Source organism: Rhamphochromis sp. 'chilingali', assembly GCF_963969265.1.
Source record: "Rhamphochromis sp. 'chilingali' genome assembly, chromosome: 8".
Taxonomy (NCBI): Eukaryota; Metazoa; Chordata; class Actinopteri; order Cichliformes; family Cichlidae; genus Rhamphochromis; species Rhamphochromis sp. 'chilingali'.
This window is the reverse complement of record NC_137935.1, coordinates 5003364-5024730: the sequence shown is the minus strand read 5'-3', so window position 1 is coordinate 5024730 and position 21367 is coordinate 5003364. Positions and strand designations below refer to the sequence as shown.

General features: G+C 44.4%; 1 protein-coding gene and 1 long non-coding RNA gene across 2 annotated transcripts; both read right to left on the bottom strand.

Annotated features, from left to right (window-relative positions):
* Window positions 1-359: 359 nt before the first annotated feature.
* On the bottom strand, window positions 360-2229 carry LOC308401872. Its single transcript, XR_013972635.1, has 3 exons — window positions 2168-2229; window positions 2002-2073; window positions 360-679 (listed from the first exon to the last, which is right to left on the bottom strand). It is a non-coding gene; the product is annotated as an uncharacterized lncRNA (long non-coding RNA).
* Window positions 2230-5064: 2835 nt separating this feature from the next.
* Window positions 5065-20847, bottom strand: LOC308401511 (WD repeat-containing protein 20). The gene is made up of 4 exons (XM_080889757.1): window positions 20022-20847; window positions 16111-16293; window positions 13367-14776; window positions 5065-10019 (listed from the first exon to the last, which is right to left on the bottom strand). Exons 1-4 carry the CDS (start codon window positions 20421-20423, stop codon window positions 9972-9974), a joined length of 2043 nt encoding a protein of 680 aa, XP_080745883.1. The 5' UTR covers window positions 20424-20847; the 3' UTR covers window positions 5065-9971.
* Window positions 20848-21367: the final 520 nt, after the last annotated feature.

Genomic DNA, 21367 nt, shown 5'->3' with positions numbered 1-21367 from the left:
AACAGCAGATCGGATCAAGTTAAAGGTGATGTAAACAAGTGATTAGTCTCTGAGCAGTAATCAGGAGAAGCTAACGAATCAGTTTGATTGTTTGGACACAGTTTTAAAAGATTAACCGGGGATAGAGACTGCTAATTGGCTTTAACTAATGACTCGGTTACATGACGTGTTGTTTTGCCTTTCTGTCTAATCCGCGTTAGGTTTATCAATAATAGAAAAAACAAATAAATAAATAAATCGTTTTTAATGTTGTTCATCTGTCTGAATGGGTGTCTTCTTGATAATTTGTTTTCGAAATAAACCTTCGTTTGTAATTACAGGTATTTTGATTTGCAATGGTTTGATGGGTGTTTATTATAGTTTTACATCCCACACAGTACATACATATGCCTGATAAAATATCACCAGTGGTCGATGACGGATCATTTAGCAGCTGAAATTTGATGCAGATTGGGAAAGTGGGTCACTCGGTCGAATGGTGCCTTTATTTTGTAGACGTTCTTGTTTCCGGTATTACTGGCGTCTCTGCCTTCACCCTTCGACGCAGGCGCTCTGAGGCTCCTTACTGCGTTTCACTCTCGGCTAGGTTGCATCAGCTGGAGGGACGCTGAGCGGGGCGTGTCCGCTGTGACATGGCGTGTCGTCATAACGAATACGGTGATCATGTAAGAAGCGAAACCTGAGAGAGAAACAACATTCAAGAATCCTGAAGGGAATGGAGTGAAAACGGAGGCCGGAATTTTGATTTCCAGGAGAGGAAATATTTTTAAAACTTAGTTTTAGGACAAAGTTGGCAAAATCTTGGGGTTTGAGTGTTGATCGTAAATACGCAGTCATGAATACCCTATTCTATGTGCAATAACCCAACTGTATATACATAACACTATTTATTACATATTTACTTTCTTACACCTTTTTGCATATTTGTACATTTTATATATTTTATCTCTGTTAATACTGTTCTTATGTATATAGTGCTGAAGAACTGTTCCCCCCACCCCACATGTTTGCACTGAGTAGGAGATGCTCTGTATCTCATTGTACAACTGTATAGTGACAATGAAGGCATTCTACTACATTTTATTCTACGAAGCACAGCCAGTCAGCCGCTTTGCTTAGATGGAGCTTCTCCGCCACCTGCCCCTTAACACCAGGGGGTAAGAAGAGGAGGGGGCAACTTAACTGAAGCAGCTGAGGGGTTTGGTGAAGTAAACCTCTGGAATCAATTTACATTTAATACCCACAATTCAAAGCTGAAATTAATTAAGTTTTTTAAATGTTTTCCAGGAAACTCGTGACCTCTCCTGACCTCCTACATGACAACTTTGATTTGGCATACCTCAGCCTTTTCTCTGTTTCCCTTACTTAAGAAGAACTTCTTCACAGGCACACTTACACTCTGACCATTTCTAATAGTTCAACTTTTTAGTTTTGCAAAATTAATGGGAACAAATGTGTTAAAAGAAAACATGTATGTTATGTATAGGCTCAGCACTGGTTCATCCCTTAAGTGTCTTTTTTATGATAGCTCAGCATTCAAGAATCCCGAAGGGAATGGAGTGAAAACTTTAACAAACAAAAACATTTTTCTGAAATTGTCAGGCAAAAGGACTGGACTGAAAATTAATGAACAAGCAGCCAACATCCAAAGAAGGTCCATCAGAAAGCCTGGAGGAACAAGACCACTTCAAAAATTACAAGAAAGTCTTTGATAATTGGAACATGAAGAAGTGAGACTGGAGGCCGTCGGACAGTACTGGAACATGATGCAGAGGTGTTTAACGATTATTTTTGAATCTTGTTTATGGAGACGTGATGTGACTGTGACTCTTTTTTGTCAAACACAGACAGCTGCACTGTTTCAGCCTGCGCATGCTCAGTACACTAACAAAACAGGCTTCTTTATACGCATATTGTTTATTAGAAAGACTAAAGAAGAGCCTCAAAAACCGTGACTCTTCTAGGTTTCAGTGGATACACAGTCTGACACCGTGAGCTCACCTGTACATTCAAACTCTTTCCAGATGTTTCTACGCCTCTCAGCAGCCATCTGAAGCACCTCTGACGTGAGCACTTTTTTGGGGGAGGGAGTTAAAGCGTCATTTAAATGAATAGTTTAACTATACTAGAAAATAAAACAGTAAAAAGTAATAAAAACACTTTGAACCTTTGTTCAGATTAAACAGCCTGGATCAGGGTGTCTAACCAGCTGTGACTGTTGCCTCTTTCCAACAGACGGTTTCTGCATTACAGCCTGAGCGCACCACCCGACCAGAACAATGCTTTGTTACATTAACACACACACACACACACACACACACACACACACACACACACACACACACACACACACACACACACACACACACACACGAATGTTTGATTGGTTACATCAGCACACCGCCTGAAGCTACAATGTTACAGTGAACATCAACACTGTTGCGGCCTTCAGTGGAACGTCATCAGTTATACGACGGAACAGCCAATCACAGTAGAACAAGGCGTCCCTCCGGCCGATCCATTCTACCACCATCAGCCCGAGTGTTTAACGGGGTATTTTCTTCCTCTGCAGGCTCACAACGGAATTACAGCTGATGGTGTTCGTTTGCGTCGCCACTCCACTGATCGTCAGAGACGAAAACACGCTTGATAAAAATGGCTACTCATTAACGCATACAAATCTGTAACAGTCCTCTACAAAATAAAGTACTCCAGTTGCCATGCACATCTTGTGCTGATGGCTCTGCAGGGCAGGCGCTAAGCCTCAGACATTTGGATTTGTAACTCATAGGCTCGGTATCAAAAAAGTGCTGCCTCATTCTTACAGTCACGTCTTCGTTTCAGGGTAACTATAAATAGCCATTCCTCATTACAGGAGCAGATTAGAAGACACATCTGTTTATGTGTGTGTCTCATATTCATATCAAGCACGATGGTGTAGTGGTTAGCGCTGTTGCCTCACAGCACAAAGGTTCCTGATTTGATTTCTCTAGTCAGTGTGGGGTTTTGCCCCATGCTTGTGTTCTCCCTGGATCCTCTCACAGGTTGGGTTTGCTGGCTAAACACATTTTACAGTTTTTTAAACTATCTCCAAACTTTGAACCAAACATCTGACTCTTCTGGTAAAACTCACAAAAACCAAAGTTTTACCTTTGCTCAGATCTGCACAGTGTCACCCAGCAACCATATCACCCACACTTCAACAGAAAAACAAAAACAGTGCTCAGAAAATGCAACTTGAATTTTTCTGTGGCAGTTCCACAGAAATTACAAAAGTATGAGATAAAATCAGAAGTAGGACCTCAGCTTCCGTTATTACAGTGTGATGAACTTATGCCCTCACTTACATAAGAAAAAAAAAAAAACAGAATAAAGCATCTGGTAAAGATTTGAGTTTTATTTATTTTGTATATGTCATAAGACTTCATACCTTACTTAAAAGTGGCCTGTTTCACATTTTTCTCATCCAACATTATAAGAATCAAGTATAAATAGTATGTTGAAAAAAAGAAAAATGGAAAAATTATGAACAAAAACTGGGAAAAAATTTTCACTCAGGCAAATTTCAGGCACTCACAAGAGGTTTGGATAAATAACAAAAAGCTTTTATGTTACTGGGCTGAAGACATTAGAAAAACACCTTTGTTCCTTTCCATGAGAGTTCCTGTTATTTCTTTAAACATTATGTTAACTCAGAACAAAGTGAAATGAGAATAAATCTAAGAGACTAGCACTGCCACTGAAAGCAAAGTCTAGCACAGTTGCTCACATTTCATCTGAAAGGACTCCTAATCTAACTCGTCCTCATCTTCCTCCTGTGCGTCTCAGATTTTTTCCTTCCGTTGCTGGCATCAACTTTCAGCTTCCTCCTCACTGGCTTGAGCAACAAGAGTGAACGATTTAGTGTTTAAGTGAAATCTGAGCACAGTTGCGTTTAACTTCTGCTGGAACGCATGACAAGCTACTGCGAACAACTCTGGGAACTCTGCTGTGTTTGCCCTATTTTTGTGGATTTACCTTTTAGCGTTGCAGATAATTGAAACAATCTTTCAAAGTCGATACAACTGCAAAAATCAGGTGTTTGTCTCTCTGGAGTCATTAGATTTCAATATTTTTCTATTTTATCTGTCGTTCCATCTAAGAAATAGTTGTTTTACTACAGCATGTCAGCCTTGACTCTATGTCTAATTTATAACATAGAAACTTCAGCAGCGCTTCTTTTTACACATAAAACAAGAACAAACAAAAGACAATTGCAGTGACATGTATGTGACATGTCACTGCAGTGGTCTGATGACTAATGCAACCACTCAGTGGTTTGCAGACCGAAGGATTACCCTTTGACCCCTTGATAGCAGTATGACGCATACAATTAGGCTCAGACATTTAACATTGATCCAGTTTACTCCTGTGAACATCGATGAATGAGTCCTTTACCTCTGGTTTAGTTCTCTACTGCTAATGCGTAGGAGTGTGAGGAGCTCCGGGAATATCAATGTCCTTGTTAGAAAGACAAGATGGCTAGACTTCCCCAGACAGATAGTTCAGGGTATCTTCGATCTGCGGTGATTCTGGGAATGTTAAACAAAGTGTTCGTGACGTTTAAAAGAACTCCTTATATCCAAGGATATAAGGAGTTCTTTTAAACGTCACGAACACAATATTGTCCTCATATGTAAGCTGTTGTGTTCTGCAGATGTTTCCATAGACTCCCAGTGTCTGTGTGCAAAAAGCAGGCTGTTAAATCCTGTTATTCTAGGACATGGGGGGCAGAAGATTTTAATCTGGGAGCTTTCTTTTTTTTTAAAAAATCTTCCAAACGCTAAAAAAAAGGAAAGAAAAAAAAGACTTTAAAGGCCTTAAAGATGCAAAATTACCATCTTGGTCCCTCCAGCTGTCCTTGGAGCTACTAAAGCTCAGCTACACTTCATGCTTCAAGCCTATATTTAGTTCAAGCACAGAAACATTTAAACCCTCTCTTCATGAATCCACATGAAAAAGCACAGGCTTGTTTTCAGTATGTTAATATGACTCGTTATAGTGAGAAGAACAGATAACAGAAGGTTCAGGTTTCACGTTTTAATAACAGATCTCCATTTACAAACAGTGACGTCATTCAGCTGCTTTAACTTCCATCAGAGCAGGCATAGAGTGTGTGTGTGTGTGTGTGTGTGTGTGTGTGTGTGTGTGTGTGTGTGTGTGTGTGTGTGTGTGTGTGTGTGTGTGTGTGTGTGTGTGTGTGTGTGTGTATGGTGATTAATGAAGAATGCATATTTCAACATTAACAAGCACACAGGAGAAAAACACGGACATATTAAAGTGGTTTGACTTGCTTTTCTTCATCCTGATGAAAAGATTTGTGGAACGCCGTTTGTTCCCTCAGTGCTGAACGTCTGCAAGTCTGGATTTTAGCGTGTGAGTGTGTGCGAGTGTGTGTGGGGGGTTACATGTTGTTTACTCAGGGCTGTTTGTTTTCCTTTTGCTGCCTGCAGACAGTCTGAACACAGAAATGAACAGAGGTCAGTGAACAACACTCAATTTTCTGATTTCAGCGCCTCAAACAAACACCAGTTGCTGCAAATCTAAAACAAAAAATTTCAAATTTTTCACGCTGCTCTCCAATGTCACCTCTGTCAGCACTCACTGCTTAAACCGTTTCTTCCACTTAATGCGGCACAAAAACGCAACCAAATCCTGCTTTTTAAAAAGACAGCTCTCAAAGGAACTGAAGACTCTCTTATTGCTGAATGTTTTATCTTTTATCCCAGTGAGTGTTCAAGTCAAGAATGTGCTGATTTCTAAATAAGCTCTTGCAGTGCAGGATTCATTTTTGCCTCTTTGTCATGGATGGAAACACTGCGAGGAGACGTCAGAGGCACTGCGTTGTTACAGGAAATCTTGAAGCTGCATTAAAACGAGTTTTAACTTGTGACTTTATTGTACTTCTCCAATAAAATTTGACACTAATTCTGCGCAACAGAGAGGACAAACACACAGAGAGACTGTGATCTCTAAAATCATCAAGTTTAAAGAACCAAAACCTTTACAAACCACAGAGACAAAGGCAAATCTCCGACTATATTCGAGTATCCAGGGAGTTTGGTAGGTTTTTGATGCTGCATTGTGAAGCAGGCTTAGTTCACCTCTAAACAAACACCTGGCTGTGAAATACTTAGTTTGAAGATGTTTTTGGAGAAGTTAAACCTCTTAAATAATCTGTGCTCTCATCAGTGTTTCAGGTGAAGGTCCAGATTTTCCCCTCGCAATGCGACATTAATTTGGCCCTAAAGCCGAGACCGACTCCACAAGCTCACGATGCTCATTCGAAGATACCCTCCTCGGGCGTGCTGTTGCTATGACGACAAGAATGAATTCACATGCTGCGACAACGGCGACTCAGACGCAAAGCCAAGAAACCGACGGTTTGTCTGGGGCTCCAAGGGCGCAACCTTGGCTCCTGCAGTGCGGGACGTTTGCTCAGCTATTTATAGGCAGACAGGTAAGAACAAGTTTAAGATCAAACACAGGAAGGCGCTGAATACTGACACCTGGTTTTGAATAAATCAGGCCAATAACCTGTTAATGAATACGCCGTTTCAGTTTAATTTGATTCTTGGCAACATCTGGCCCTGATATCGCAAAAACGTATCATGTTTACAACACAGAAGCATCAGTCAAAGTTTCAGTGTTAACTATTAATGCTATTCTCCTTTTCCTTCTTTTCTGTGATATACCTAATGTTAGAATGCTGGGTGCTTTTATTAAACCTGGACAAAGGTTCAATTTATGAGGTCAGTGTATGTGTAGGAATCCCTGTAAACTAAAAACTCAGTAACAGTTTATTTTTTTTCTACCCTTGGCTCTGTATGAGGTCACCAAGTGAGGCTATTCCTTATATGGTCATCTCAGACAGAGAAGCCCCACCCACCCAGGGATTCACTCTTCAAATTGCGTCTTTATGACGTAGCCAATCAGAAACTACTACTACTGTGTCGCTTTAAATACTCCGAGATACTAAAATTAGCAAATTTTTAAGTAGTCATGCACACAGCATCAGAGTGAACAGAAATACAGTCCGATTATGAGGGGAGGATGGTTAAGGTGCAGTCCTGTAGCCTCTAAATCAGCTGATTATAAATTGTTACTACCAGAAATGTCTGGATTACAATCTGGGCTCAAACGTATCCTCACTACACACCATCTGGATCAGCAAAACTGAAGAACTAAAGTGACGTACAATCACATCTCTGTACTTTATCGGAAATATCAATAAAAATCTACTTTTGAAAGTTATGTGAGTATCATACAGGGAAGTGCAAGGATTCAACCAGGAATTATTTTAATACTAATAACACGCCTGACAGTTAAACTTAGTAAAAACTCAAACTCGCAAAAATGTTAATAATTGGAAGTTTTAAGATTGGCTCAATTGATCCCCAAGCAATTTGGAATTTTCTGGGATCTAGGAATTTTTGAAATTCCCGGAGGGGTAAATTTGCCCGTTGGCTTTCCATTTTCACAGATACAAATCAAGCTGAACCAAAAGAAAAACATTGTCTAGATGGTTTTGTGAAAGTATAGCTCCTTAATCCAGATGCAGATGTCCTTTTGGATCCCGGGACTCAGTGAATGCTAAATGTGAGGGAAACTTTCCGTCTTAGACGTGGTTTAAACTTTCAGGCGCAGCTTTTGGCAGGTTTATGGCCGACAGTGAAAAATCAGACAGATTTTTGCTTTCTTTTCTATCGTCAGGAATAGGAAGGCAGAAAAGTCAAGTCGAGAGTAAATTCAGTCACGCAAAGGGAACAAACTTCATCACGGAGATGTGCAATTATTAAATTCCTTCCAACTAAACGTGTGCAGTGAGTGTCGGGGGCGTTATGGGAGCCGTTTTGCCGCTTCAGTCAGATCGATAAACAGAAAGTACACCCCTGAATGTGGCAGCTAACAATGAACTGTGGATTTATTTTATGTGCAAATTCTTGCAAGAGGCAATTCAGGTGCGACAGGAGAGTCCATAACACAGAATACATGATGCTACACCAAGAGGGGGACTGTGTGTGCGTGTGTGTGCTTGGAATGTGCAACAGTGTGCGTTTGTTGGTGCCAACATTACTCATTAGGATGCATGAGGATTAGTGACGATTCAACTGATTAGCTTGGACAGTCAGCTGAAATGATTGCTCTCTGTGCTCGAGTCGGGTCGGTCACCCCGACACCAAAAACATCAGATTAAACCCAGACTGCTTTCAGGGAGAAACTCTATAACACAAAATAAAAACACATCGACATCTTCATGTTCCCTAAAACAGCAGACATTCGATTTATAACCGTCTCGTTTGTATGTACAATAGAAGGATCTTCATATATTAATAATCTTTCCTGCTTCGTCTTCACCTCATCATCGCTGCCGAGTCCCTACACGTTTGTCCGCTGTGTATTTATAGAGTATTTTCATTATTTACAGTATAAATTACTACACAGTCTTGTGATAAAATAAATAACATACATACAATGGCCGTGGCTTTTGCAGTGTCTTTAGCATGAAGGGGAAAAAGGGAGGGGTCCGATGGAGGAGGGCCTGCCGTTAGCTCCTTTGTTGCTTCGGGGTTACAGACCAAAGGATGAAGAACGCGGTTAAAGCAGTCTTTCTGCAGAGAGACACGGAGGAGGGAGGGCGGAAACAGTGGGAATAAACCGCAGTCCCACTTAGGGGGGGGGGGGGGGGGGGGGGGGGGAACTCTTCCTGAGAAACACTTTTCTCACTTCCATCATGGACAAAAAGCTCATTAAATAATAAAACTTCCCAACTTTCTGGACTTAATTTTGGCTAATCTGCACTTCAAGACTGTCTCCTTGTGCACCTCTGTACCGCCTCCAGGCTTGCTGCGTGTTTTAGATCACTCAGTGGAAGTTTTCTAATAATGATTACAAACGTACACATCTGATGAGAGCTATCAATCCGGCTACAAACGAGCAGTTTTCAGTGGAAGAGTCTGCAGAGTCCAGGCTAGATGGGAGCACATCAAGTGAGGAGTACGACCACGGATGATGATCTTCATTTTTTTCCAGGAAGCTGAGCAGCATGAAATGTGTGAACCAGGTTTAGAGGCCCCCGTAACATCCCGAGGACTCTGAAGGAGGAGCATTTCACCCACAGAAACATCATCTGTGCTCGCTCCCTGAACGGTCACCCTTTAGACTCTCTGAAGGAGACTTCCACAGAGAAATCTAAAAATAAAGCTGCCCAAAGAGACACATCCAGTTTATACTTTATCAGTGATGGCAAATTTAAACCAATTGATAAATGTTTTTTAAAATGGCCCATTTTAAAAAACTTCCACTTCGCTACAGTGAAGAAATTCATGTGGAAAATGGGACCAGGTAGAGCTGACGTGCTCGAATAGTCCAGATCAGCAGAACAGGTTGTGAAATTTGAATGTTTCAACAATAAGGCTGGCTTTTTAGGTCCATCATATGGTCAAAAATACATGGACACCCGAACACTTCACCCGTATGTGACTCATACTCTGCTGCTGCAACAGCTTTTCCAACACATTAGTGGCGTCTAACACTGATTTCATAGTTCCAGTTGATCCTAAACGAGGTCTGGCTGGTTTCCACGCTGCTTTAAAACATTCCTCAGAAAATAAACAAAAGCAGCAGTAAAAGAAAACAAACAAACAAAACAACTAAAGGGGTGTCCACATACTTCTGTCATATACTGATATGGTCTACTGTGGCTTAGTGCTATATTCAATGTGTCATTTGTTCCCAAGTTTTCCTAAATGAGTGTTTCAGGAAGAGTTTCCCACCTCTGAGTGAAGGCGTGTACAGAGAGTTATACTGAGGGTTAATACTGCAGTGGTAGGTCAGGTATAGTCTCTGGTAGTTGGCCCCAAATTCTGACATATTAGGACGACGACGACGAGGGAAAGGATGGAGGGATGAGTGCAAAGCTTCCCCTCCAGCTATACCACCGTGCCGCTCGGAGAGTTCCCGTTCTGTGCTGTCAGGTTCTGAATGGGAGAAGAAGAAAAACACAAAGTTAGACGCACTGAAAATCCTCTCCTGTCTGCACTCAAACCGAACTTTACCCTGGTTCATAATTATACTGATAATTAAATAAGTGGGCAAACCAGACCCAGTGTCTGTTTAAAGGGTTTTATCAATACGCTAAACTCGATTCTGTTCAATATTAATTTTATCTCTTTATTAGATTATTGATGTGGTCCTCCACATCAGTCCCAGTTTCTTATATGAACTACTCTATAACTCCTTTTCCATTAGAATACTTGGATCAACTCGGCACGGTTCACCACGGTTTTCAGGGTTTAGGTCATAGTACCTGGTACCTGCTCGCCGGGTTTCCACGCGATCCAAGCAGGTACTAAACTGCGACATCGTCAGACTGCATGCCACCAATTGGCTGGTCAGTAGCATCACTCGAGAGTCTGTTGTTCATGAAAATTAAAACCGCCATTTTTAAAATGGCTACAAAAAACAACACCGTGTTCCCACGAATTTGACGAAGCCACAGACCCAACAGCAAGTATATTCTTGTTCAACTGCTTTTTAGCATTCGTGTCACATTTTAATGACGTCGAGGGACGCTCAGACACGTTGATATGATGAAATATGATATGATATGACGACAACCACATTAGGTAGTACTGAATTTGATCAGTATCAATCTGAGCCGAGTAGTGCCGATCCGTGGAGTCAATCCGAGTAGCTACTAATGGAAAAGAGGCTTATGAAGCTGGGCAGGCCACAGAAGGTCTTTAAGCCATCAGCACGACCAGTATCTGCTCCTCAGTGAAAGGAGGAACAGCATGAGCAGTGCCAGAGCTGTAAATGTCTCTGACCAAGCAATCAGAAACAGACTTCATGAGGGTGACCTGAGGACACGACGCCCTCTAGTGGGCCCTGTGCTCACTGCCCAGCACCTTGTAGCCCAAACTGGCATTTGCCATAGAATACCAGAAATGGGAGGTTGTGCTTTATACAGATGAGAGCAGGTTCGCTCAGCACGACCAGTTTGGTGGTGGGTCAGTGACGGTCTGGGGAGACGTATCCATGGAGACCTGCAAAGACCTCTACAGGACAGGCAGCAGGACCCTGACTTAGGAGGATCTGGAAGTGAAGCCGAAACCTATCTCAGAAAACCCCACCACCTGTTTGACCTGCTGCGGGGTCAGGTCAATCAGGTACACACCTCCAGACTCACTAACAGCTTCCTCCCCTGAGCCATTCGGACTGTTAACAAACACCCCCCGCCCCACACCTGCCCACCCAACTCACCAATCTGAGCCATGGTCTGAGTAACCCTCTTCATTCAGGCCTCTCACACATGGACTCAATACTCAGACAGAGTCCTTTTGCACTGCTTCCCTTTCTCTTGCTTTGAATATATTATAGTATATATCTGTTCTGTTGGCCATTTATTCCTGATGTCTTTACTATTCCTGATGTATTTACAATGACAATGAAGGGCTATTCTATTCTACCACATACCCAGCCCATATCAGAGCACCTATCCAGCATGGTTAATTTTTTCCAATGAGAGCTGATGCGCTTTCAAACTGTACTTTTAATTTTTGCCTTTGCCAAATCTTTGATCTCAGCAGCAAATGTACACACTTCTTAGCATTCAACTTTTTTTAATAACACACCTGCTCCTTAAAGTTCAGAGAACAGACAGATTTAGACTCCAGGTGTCTGTTCGGCCTAACCTCCACTAATTCATAAGGCTCCTCGGGGCTAGTGTCTTCTGGAACATTTTTGGGCACCACTGCTATAGCAACACCATGCTAGGTTTCCTTCTATACATAATAATGAGACAAGCATGTCTGAGAGGCGGGAGTCAGCCTCCAATGATGATGAGCTACCTCAACAACCTCCAACAAACCACTGAACTCTGAAAAATATGCAAGAAAATGGTTGGTGCTGAAGGCGAAACGACAAATGTGTTTCACATAAATACTACTGTTTAAGTGTTTAGCACTACTTGGGCTACCCAAAAACTTGATTCTGTTCGTCTGGACGCAGCAGTTTCAGTGGGAGTGGCGCTCATCCAGGTGACGTCTTCATTTTTTCAGAACAAAAAATAAAAATAAATAATTGGTCCACCCCAAGGATCAGGTCCCCTGGCATAAACAGAGGATTGCCAGGATTTATACATCGGGGAAACCAAACAACCTCTGGCGAAGCGGATGGCAGAACACAGAAGAGCCACCTCGTCAGGACTCTGCAGTCTATTTACACCTACAGGCCAGTGGACACTCTTTCAATGATGAGGATGTACACATCCTGGACAGGGAGGAACGCTGGTTTGAGGGCGGAGTCAAGGAGGCCATTTACGTGAAAAGGGAAAGACCATCTCTGAATCAAGGAGGGGGCCTAAAGGTACATCTGTCACCATCTTACAATGCTGTGATTGCAGCCATTCCCCAACTCTCTGTGAATGGTACTCATGGTTATTGATCAGTGGTTGTTGATCAATGATCATGACAATTTGCATATTAATGATCAAGGAACTGACCTTCCAGCCCATTGGTCATTCAGTGGTGCTAGCTTCAGTTATTGTGCAAATGTACTGTTTATAAGATTTGGGGAAACCTGCAGTCAGCTGAGACTGAAGAAGTCACCTGGATGAGTGACGAATCGTTTCTCCCACAAAAACGCTACGTCCAGACGAACAGAATCAACCTTTGGGATTTTCTTCCCTGAAAGATTGAGCGTGCATCAAGACTTGGGCTACTCAGAAATACATCACAACTTTTCTTGAAATATACACGAGCACTCAGTGTTTCTCTGTCCTCTTTTAAGACTAACAAATTGGTTCAAGACACTTTGCTCCAACCTTCTGAAGAGGTTAAATCCTGTTTAGAATAAATTAGATGATAAAGTAGGGTTTGCTTTCAGGTGTAGAAAATCTGCAACTGGGAAATCAATGCGTGCACTGTCCTTGATTGAGCCTTCGGTTGTTCTGAGTTTTTCATGTCCCTGGTGGCATGTGCCATAATTCATGAGGACGAGAGTGAGGCTGAAATGCCTGCATGAACTGGGCTGTTCACTCTTTGCAGCAGCTTTGATGTCTCACCCAAACATGGTCCCATCTGGCTTTAAAACACCAGATTAAAGGCTTAGATGATACCCTGTAAAATAAAAGATGATGTGATGATGGCTTAGTCCATCTTTGTGAACAGTCTCTGTTTTTGCCCTGCACTGTAAATTAAAACCATGTTGGACTGGAGTTATGAAGACATGTGAAGCGAGTTATTCTCTAACATCTAAGACCGACTGCGAGACTAAACAACTAGAGAGAAAAACTATGACTTAAAAATGTTAACAGGAGACGTACCGCCTTCCCCGGCCGTGCCCAGGTACAGATGAGGCCCTCTTGGCAGGCCGTGATGATGCAGTCATCCATGAACACCAGGACCGTCAGCCTCTCGTGTGCAATCTTCTTACAGACCAGCGGCTCCAGCAGCGGCACTTCGTGCATGCGTGGGCACAGCGTAGTGCCCAGCACCTTGGCGGCGTCCAGCCGGTTGCTCCTCGGCGCCACATTGATCTTGTCGTTGCTTTTGCTGATGTTGCCCAGGCTGTGGTACCGCTTGTGCTCCTTCTCCACGCCCCCGCTGCTGCCGGACTTATCCGACTTGCGCTCCTGTAGGGAAAGAGTGGCGAAGCGGCCGATGCTGAAGGGGGTGCTGTTTCCTCCACCGCTGCTCCCTCCCCCTCCTCCTCCTCCCCCACTGCCCTCTGAGGCGCTCTGGCCTTTGGAGGCGTTCGCCACAGCGGGGTGGGGCAAAGAGTTGGAGCGCGAAAGGGAGCGAGGAAGCGGTAAAGGGAGTGTGGGTGGGTTGGAGGTGCCGGTGTTAGTGTTCGGGGGGTGATGATGTCCCTCCACACCTCCACTTCCTCCCCCACCTGAGGTGCTGTTGATCCCCCCGCTGCCAGAGTTGGACAGCGAAGGCCCAAAAGTGTTAGTAAAGGCGCGGGACAGCGGCAGGCGCGGGTACAGCACGTCATCCGTCAGGTCCCACAAACAGAACTGGGTGTCCTGCCCCACCGAGCCAAATCGGTAAGTGACCGATGGCGAGCCGCCGCCTTTCGAGCTGTGCCGAGAAAGGCGGGATAACGTGCTGCTCGTTCGAACCCGCCCAAAGTGCATGGAGTTATTTTGTGCCCCCTGGTGGAGGTCCTCCTCGCTGCCACTGAGCTCCATAGGCTCCTCATCTTCCAGGGAAGTCGTGAAGGGATCGAATGCCACCACGTTGACCCAAGACTTGTGGCCGTGCCCCCTCGCTACCACTCGGCTTTCTGCAAATGACCACACAGTAACCAGATCATCCTCCCCTCCCGTGGCGAGATATTTCCCATCTGGGCTCCACGACACACAGAGCAGCCCACCAAAGTAGCTCTTCATCACGCCCTGAAGCTCCATCGAATCAAAGTGGAAGACACGCAGGCATCCGTCCTGGCCCACGCACGCCACGTGCACGCCATCTGGGGAGAACGCAAACTCGTTGAGGCCTCCCTCCCCGACGGCCCACCGCAGCAGAGGGTTGCGCGGCGTCTTGGTTTTGCAGGCATAAACGGCGAAGCCTTCGCCCTGCCGCAACAGAGAGTACTGTGGTGCCGTGGTGCCGCACGGGTGGTCCACGTTGTAGAGGTAGAGGTGACCGCTGGCATGGGAGGCCAGGAACAGGTTCTCCGACTTGGGAAGCCATTTTAGACACGTTACCTTGGATTTGTCTATCAACCTCTGTGAAAGAGGAAGGAGGTGGGGACAGACGGAGAAGGTGAGAGGGAAGGAAGGGTGGAGAAAGACATTAGAAAAGTATGAGTTTTAGGTTTTGTTGAGTTTATTAATTAATAATAATAATAATTAATTAAAATGTGAAATAAATAAATAACTAATTAAATGTGTCAAATATTTATTTAATTAATTATTTACAATTTTAATTAATTATTTAATGGTGTATTTAATTAATTCATTATGGCAGTCCTGGCCTTCCGTAGTTTTAAAGCCATTTTTTATCATCTGTGTACCGATGACATTCAGCTGTGCCTCTCATTTAAAACTCAGTTGCATTACTGGAACACATGGTTTTCTTGTCTATCTAAAGCATCTATTGATCAAAACGCTGCTGTAAGGTTTATAACTCAATGGTAAATGGTCCGTATTTGTACAGCGCTTTACTTAGTCCCTAAGGACCCCAAAGCGCTTTACACAACATTCAGTCATCCACCCATTCACACACACATTCACACACTGGTGACGGCAAGCTACATGTAGCCACAGTTGCCAGTGCGCCCCAGTTTTTATTTTTTTGACAGTAGAGGCAGGAAAACATACAGGAAATGGGCTAAGGTGGAAATACACCCAGCCATTCTTTCAGCATAAAAGCCTTTACATACCAAGCACATTGCAAAAACAAACAAACAAACCAGACATGAAATTATGAACTTTTCAGATGCAAATTTGTCGTGTAAAGTATATACACCCTGAAAGTGTCCTCAAAAATATGCACGTTAGGAAAAAAAATGAAGTCGAGATCAAGCGATGATGAGCTGATTCTGATGTTTCTAAACAGGAAAAGGAAGAGACAGACGCTGGGCTCATCCAGTTCTCATCAGAACACAGCAGCAGGGACAGTTTCGTGGTTTCATCCCGGAGCTGAAGCTACATTACGACAGCTTTTCCTACATATTTCAAGATCTCAGTTTGAGCTGTTGTGAGCTGAGTTGGGGCCACATCTGTGAATGCAGAGAAATCACTTCAGAGAGCCAATTGACCCAGAGAACGTTTAGCTGCATGTCTGAGATTTGGCTCAAATGCAGTGGTCTGACTGGTCAGATTTGTTTCTTTGCATGTGAATTAAAAAAAACTGAACTTGATTCAAAAAAAATAATTTTGTCCTGCAAAATTAAGAGCTACACCAGCCTCAGCCCTCCACCCTTCATTATATCCCTGAGATCTGATGAACATATTGTTTTGTTTTAATTTGCCACATAATCTGCACACACCACAAGCCTGTTTGCCAGGTCGGCTCTCTGCAACAAACCCAGATTAAAGCCGAGACACAGATTTATTACCTCCTCGTTAAAGAGTTTACTGGTTTCCTTCTTGATGGGGTCGAGATACTGGACCTGCCCGGCTGAGAAACCCACGATGAGAGCTACGCTCTCTGCTGTGGCCGAGTACTGGTTGAAGTCGTGACACGTGGGCTGCGTCCCCTTGTAGATCCTCTTGTCTATGGGCTTACTGAGGTCCACAGCCTGCAGACAACAGCGAGGAGAAAGTTTCAGCGACATTCAGAGAACCAAAACAACAAACATCACACTTCTGTGCCCATTCTTATGTTTCTGTCCTTCTTTCTTTTTTTTTTTGACAATCCAATCATCACACGTTGAAGTGTTTCCATGGCAGCTGCAGTGGAGCTTGATTTGAACGTTTTTCACATCAGGGTTTGCCATCTCAGCGAAGGAGCAAAGTTTCTGTGCAGGGCCGCTGTGTTCACCGACAATCACCAACCACAGAGAGAACCCGTTAAACAGGGCAGGGCTGCAAAGATCTACAGCTTAGAGAGGTAACTAAATGTTTTCAGGGTTATGGAGGTGACTCCCTTTCTGTGAAAACTTACGCTGCAGACCTAAAATGCTCTGGAGGAGGTTGTGTTTGAGAGATCATCATCATCATGCACTAAACTGCTGCTCCAATGGAGATCAGCGGGCTTAAGCTACTCGAGTCGCTTTGGGGAAGGGGAAGCTGTTTACATGCGTCCTGTAGTTTCTTTAAACAGGTTATTAGCGTTTCTCATTAAGAAGCACGAGGTGCTGCAAGCTGGAAGCAGATCCAGCTCCAGGGAAAACCCTCAGCGATGATACTTTTCTTTTTTTCTGTCATGCCAAAAACACTCTTTTCCTTCAATGGGTTCTGAAATATAACTTATGCATTCACGGTGCCACACAGGATTTAGATGTGTCCTTGATCCGCACAGCTGATTTAAATGGCTAAATTACCTCCTCAACATGTCTTGAAGTTCTTCAGAGGCTGGTAATGAACTAATCATTCGAGTTAGGTGTGTTGACCCAGGGTGATATGTAAAACTTGCAGGACAACGGCCCTGAGACTTTGAGCTCCCCACCCCAGATCTATAACAATGCTAAGGTAGGTGGTATGTGTCAAAGTAACATCCACACGACAAGCCTCTGCTGGCTCGCCTTCTTCTCACAGTGCATCCTGCTGCCAGGTGCTCCCCAGGTAAGCAAAACACATCCGTCCACGTGATGTAAAAGAAAACATGATCCATTAGATTGTCCCACCTTGTTCCAGAGCTTCTGTCTAGTTCTTGCGTGCCTCTTCTCTGTGCTTTCGGCACTGGACGGGGGTCAGCATGGGCCCCTGAGTGGTCTGTGGATATGTCGTCCACACGGGCCAGCCTTCATTCCCCTTGTGCTCCAGTGAGCCTTGGCCGCCCGTGACTCTGTCGCTGGTTCCCCACTGCGGACCAGGAACATCTCACAAGGGCTGCGGCTTTGGAGATGCTCTGACCCGGCTGTTTAGCCATCACAATGTGGTCTTTTGTCACTAAAACCCTTAGTGTCATGATGAAGAGAAAAATCACCTGTCAGTGGTCAAAGTTAAGCCTGAGGAGGCATTTATACATTTATGTGTGTTGTGATATTTTTATTTGTATAAATGTTTCCTACCATTCATCTACTTCTACAACTTTTTTCAGGAACTGGTCCATTTGTGTGTCAAAGATCACAGAAAGCTTTGTACAAATGTGTGTTTTCTAACATGAATCGCTACATTGTGACGTTCTGCGGTGACCCACACATAACAGGCTCAGAGTAGCAACTTTGCCTTCAGCAGAAATTTTGATCTTTCTGTACAAAATATTTGAAATATTCTACACGTGCAAACCAGATGTTTGTTCAGTCCGAGTACAAAACGGGAGTAACAAGTGATTAAAATCCGCCCGACTATGACGACTTCATTGGAATTTGTTGTTCCTCAAAGTATTATGGAGTCACTGCTAGTGTTATTTAAATGTTGATATTAAAATGATAAGAGCATACTGCAGTACATGCATTATTAAAACTAAGAACAATATGTTTTATGGAAATAAAAGTAATTTTGTTGGCAATGTTTGTTTGCATAAAACCAAACTTACAGACATAACAGCTAAAAGCATGCATCTTAGATACAGGAAACTGTAGCTGTGATCATCATAAATACACATTAAAAAAAGAATAACAGGGTTATAAATGACCGCACGTGGACATTTTAGTCACTTGAGGGTCAAAATGATTAAGTTTCAGTGGTGAACAGCTGCTGCATGAGCATCTAATGAGATTACATCCTCAAACAAAAGACATAACCTCGTCCTGATGTGAACCAGAACCACCACCTCGGTGCCCTCAGCCTCTCGTGTGTGGAAGGCAAACACAAAAGAGGACAGAGGACAAAATCAGCTCTGTAATTGTTTTGATTCGGCAGAAAATGGGAAAAGTCGAGAATAATTATTTGGAATCAATAGCGAGTGTCCGAGGGCCTCACTGCATTATATTACTTCATACTTTTAATTACTGATGCCAGATGTTTGCATTTCTTTACTTAAAAACTTAAATGTTGCAGAAAATAAATCCCAAAAGCTGAAACTGTCCTGTTTTTAAAACCTATTTGATCAAAACATGATATCGAACTACTGATATCGAACCTTCAAAATACCTGCCCGAGCAGGTGCTGTGAGGGAGGCGGCTGCTGAGTGGCAGGTCTCGTTTCTATAAGGTCATATCAGGCACACAGCAGCTCCACCCACCTGCTGTTTAAATCTTCTGTTTGAGAGGGGCAGCCAATCAGAAGAAAGCCGTTTTAACACTTTCCCCAATAAAGACGACATCTGACCAACCTCTCCTGTCCCCTTGATGACAAGCTTTGACACCTTAGCATACACATCTATAAAGACGTGTCTGATCACCACTAGAACGATTTCCAGGTGGCTGCACAGGCAGAACACCCTCACTGACCTCTTGATGCAAACCCAGTCATTCTGTTCTATGGCAGAAACCACTCAGTTTGGACAAGAGTGTCAAGGGTCACTCCTAGCAGGCTTTGATGGTGTCTTGTTTCCAACAGAGGACAAACAGAGGAGCTGCACCAATACCAGGAATAAGACAACTAAGGATTATAGGAATCATGCAAAGCTCTCCTAGCAGTGCTGAAGAATAAAAATATGATGCTAAACAAGAAAAACTAAAAGGTCTACTTTAAACATGCTCCCTATATGCACAGAAGCCCCGCCCACCTGCAGTCACAAACCTTCTGTTTGTGAGGGGCAGCCAATCATGAGAAAGCTGGTTTAAAGGAAGAGAGGAGGGGCTGCAGTAAGGCCTAGGATAACATGAATAACAATGATTCATGCAAAGCTGCTCTAGTAACAAAAATATGAAGCACAGCAGGGTCCCTTTAGATAATATGATTAAAATAGTCAAATTCAGCCCACTCTGGATGGAGTCTATTTTTGACACATGGCCTTGTAAATGAGGGGACAGGGAGGCTGCAGAGCCTGTGATGGTTCATCTGGATTGTTCTGTTGTTAAAAAGCAACATTTTGCAGAAAGTAAATGATCTCGTAGTGTGCCTCCAAATTACAAGCCTTCAGCTGTGAGCGCTGGCAGGCAGCCCCAGCCAAGGACCAGGCTTCAGCTCCCAGCAAGGCTGCAGTGAATGGAGAGCCGTCAGAGCCTTTCTTCTCGCCGTTTCCTGCTCCTTCAGCTCCTTCTGACACTGTGCATCCGTTTGCACGATGCGCCACTCACCACCTATTCAGCCAAATGAGCAGCAGCTCCATTTTGCATTGCATAACAAGCAGAAAGCTGTGGTGGTGGTGCAGCAGCAGCAGCCGCCGCTCGGAGAGCCTGAAAAGATGACGAAATGCGAAGCAGCAGCATCACACTAGCAGCTTAGCACGCCAGGCTAAACTCGCCCCCAGCCTCACCTTCTTGATGTTGGTGTACGTGTAGAAATACAGCTCCCTGCCGATGTTGAAGCACACCCGCTCCGACTCCTCGCTCGGGTCTTCGGGCTGCAGCTTCACCATGGAGACCCGGACCGGCGGCAGGAAGCCAGCCGGGGAGGAGTTGGCTGCGGCATTGGAGGAGGAAGAGGCGGCAGCGGCGGCGGCTGCAGCCCCGGGCCCCTGCAGCAGCCCGACCCCTCCGCCGGGTATCGGACCCGGTCCGGCCCCGGGCCCCAGCGTGGCTCCGGCGGACGGCCCCCGCGGCAGCCCGCCCCGCTGCAGCGAGTCTGAGAGGGTGAGCAGCTTGTAGAAGCCCTCTCTGGTCCGGAACTGGGACTTAATCTCATTGATATCCTTCAGAGCGCCGCCATCTCCGGCCATTTTAGTACAAACACGCCGCACAGGAAACGGAGATTCTGACCTGGAAACAAAAACGCGCTAATCACAAGTCCTAGGAGAGATGCGTGAGAGGCGAACATGAGGCGCAGCAGCCGAGCTCAGCAAGGCCGACCCGCACAGCCCGTCCGCCCCGCTGCATTTTACACCGGCACCCCCACTGCCTGCTAAATAAACCCCCGGAGACAGCCCCACCGAGCCGGTGTTAGCATCCTCCTCCGCCGGGTCTCTGCCTGCCTTCATCCAGCGTGCGTAAAGTACGTGTGACGGTGCGTCAGCTGCTGCTGCTGCTGGCCCGGCCTGGCACTGCGCACTCCCACTGTGGTCGGGGGGCAAAGAGAGGACATCCAGCCCCCGTCAGCCTCAGTCAACCACCCCACCCCCAACACTTAACAACCAGTGGACCGGCCAGGACCACGGGCGTTTCCAAGATTTTTGTGGGCAGAGGGGGCGAGAATAAGGGGGCGCACTGGAAATCTGAGTATTTGATCAGAAATAAATTCAGACTTATGATGTGCTGACAGGTGTGTTACATGAAAAGTAGCACTGCTACTTAAAATTATATTTAAAAGTGGTGAAACATCAGATTATCCACTGGGTCTTCTGGGTAGGGGGCCAGTGCACGGCTGAGTGCCCATCCAAGACACAAGCAAAAGAGGGAAAATCATTGAATTTAATTACATATTTTAAATTCTTGCCCTTTAAACCACACATACAATACAGTAAACTTTTCTGTGTTACACCTGCCGTTTCTCCGATATGCTGCTGAAGGTGTCCACCAAACTCAGCTCAGTATTTCCAACGTGAATGAAACAAGCACAAGATGGTTTAGCAAATAAAGTATGTCCCGTATGCTTCCTTTAGTTATTCCAAAAGAGCCTGACCGTCAAATCAAGTTGGCTTGGGCCCATCAACCGTTTGTGGCCAGA

Bases quoted from the DNA above. Each gene is read 5' to 3' on its own strand.
- LOC308401511 (XM_080889757.1), bottom strand. From the start codon at position 20,423: ATGGCCGGAGATGGCGGCGCTCTGAAGGATATCAATGAGATTAAGTCC. The intron at 14,777-16,110 runs GTAATAAATCTG...CCTCTTTCACAG, and splicing joins GTAAACTCTTTAACGAGGAG to AGGTTGATAGACAAATCCAA. The intron at 10,020-13,366 runs GTACGTCTCCTG...TCTCCCATTCAG, and splicing joins GGGCACGGCCGGGGAAGGCG to AACCTGACAGCACAGAACGG.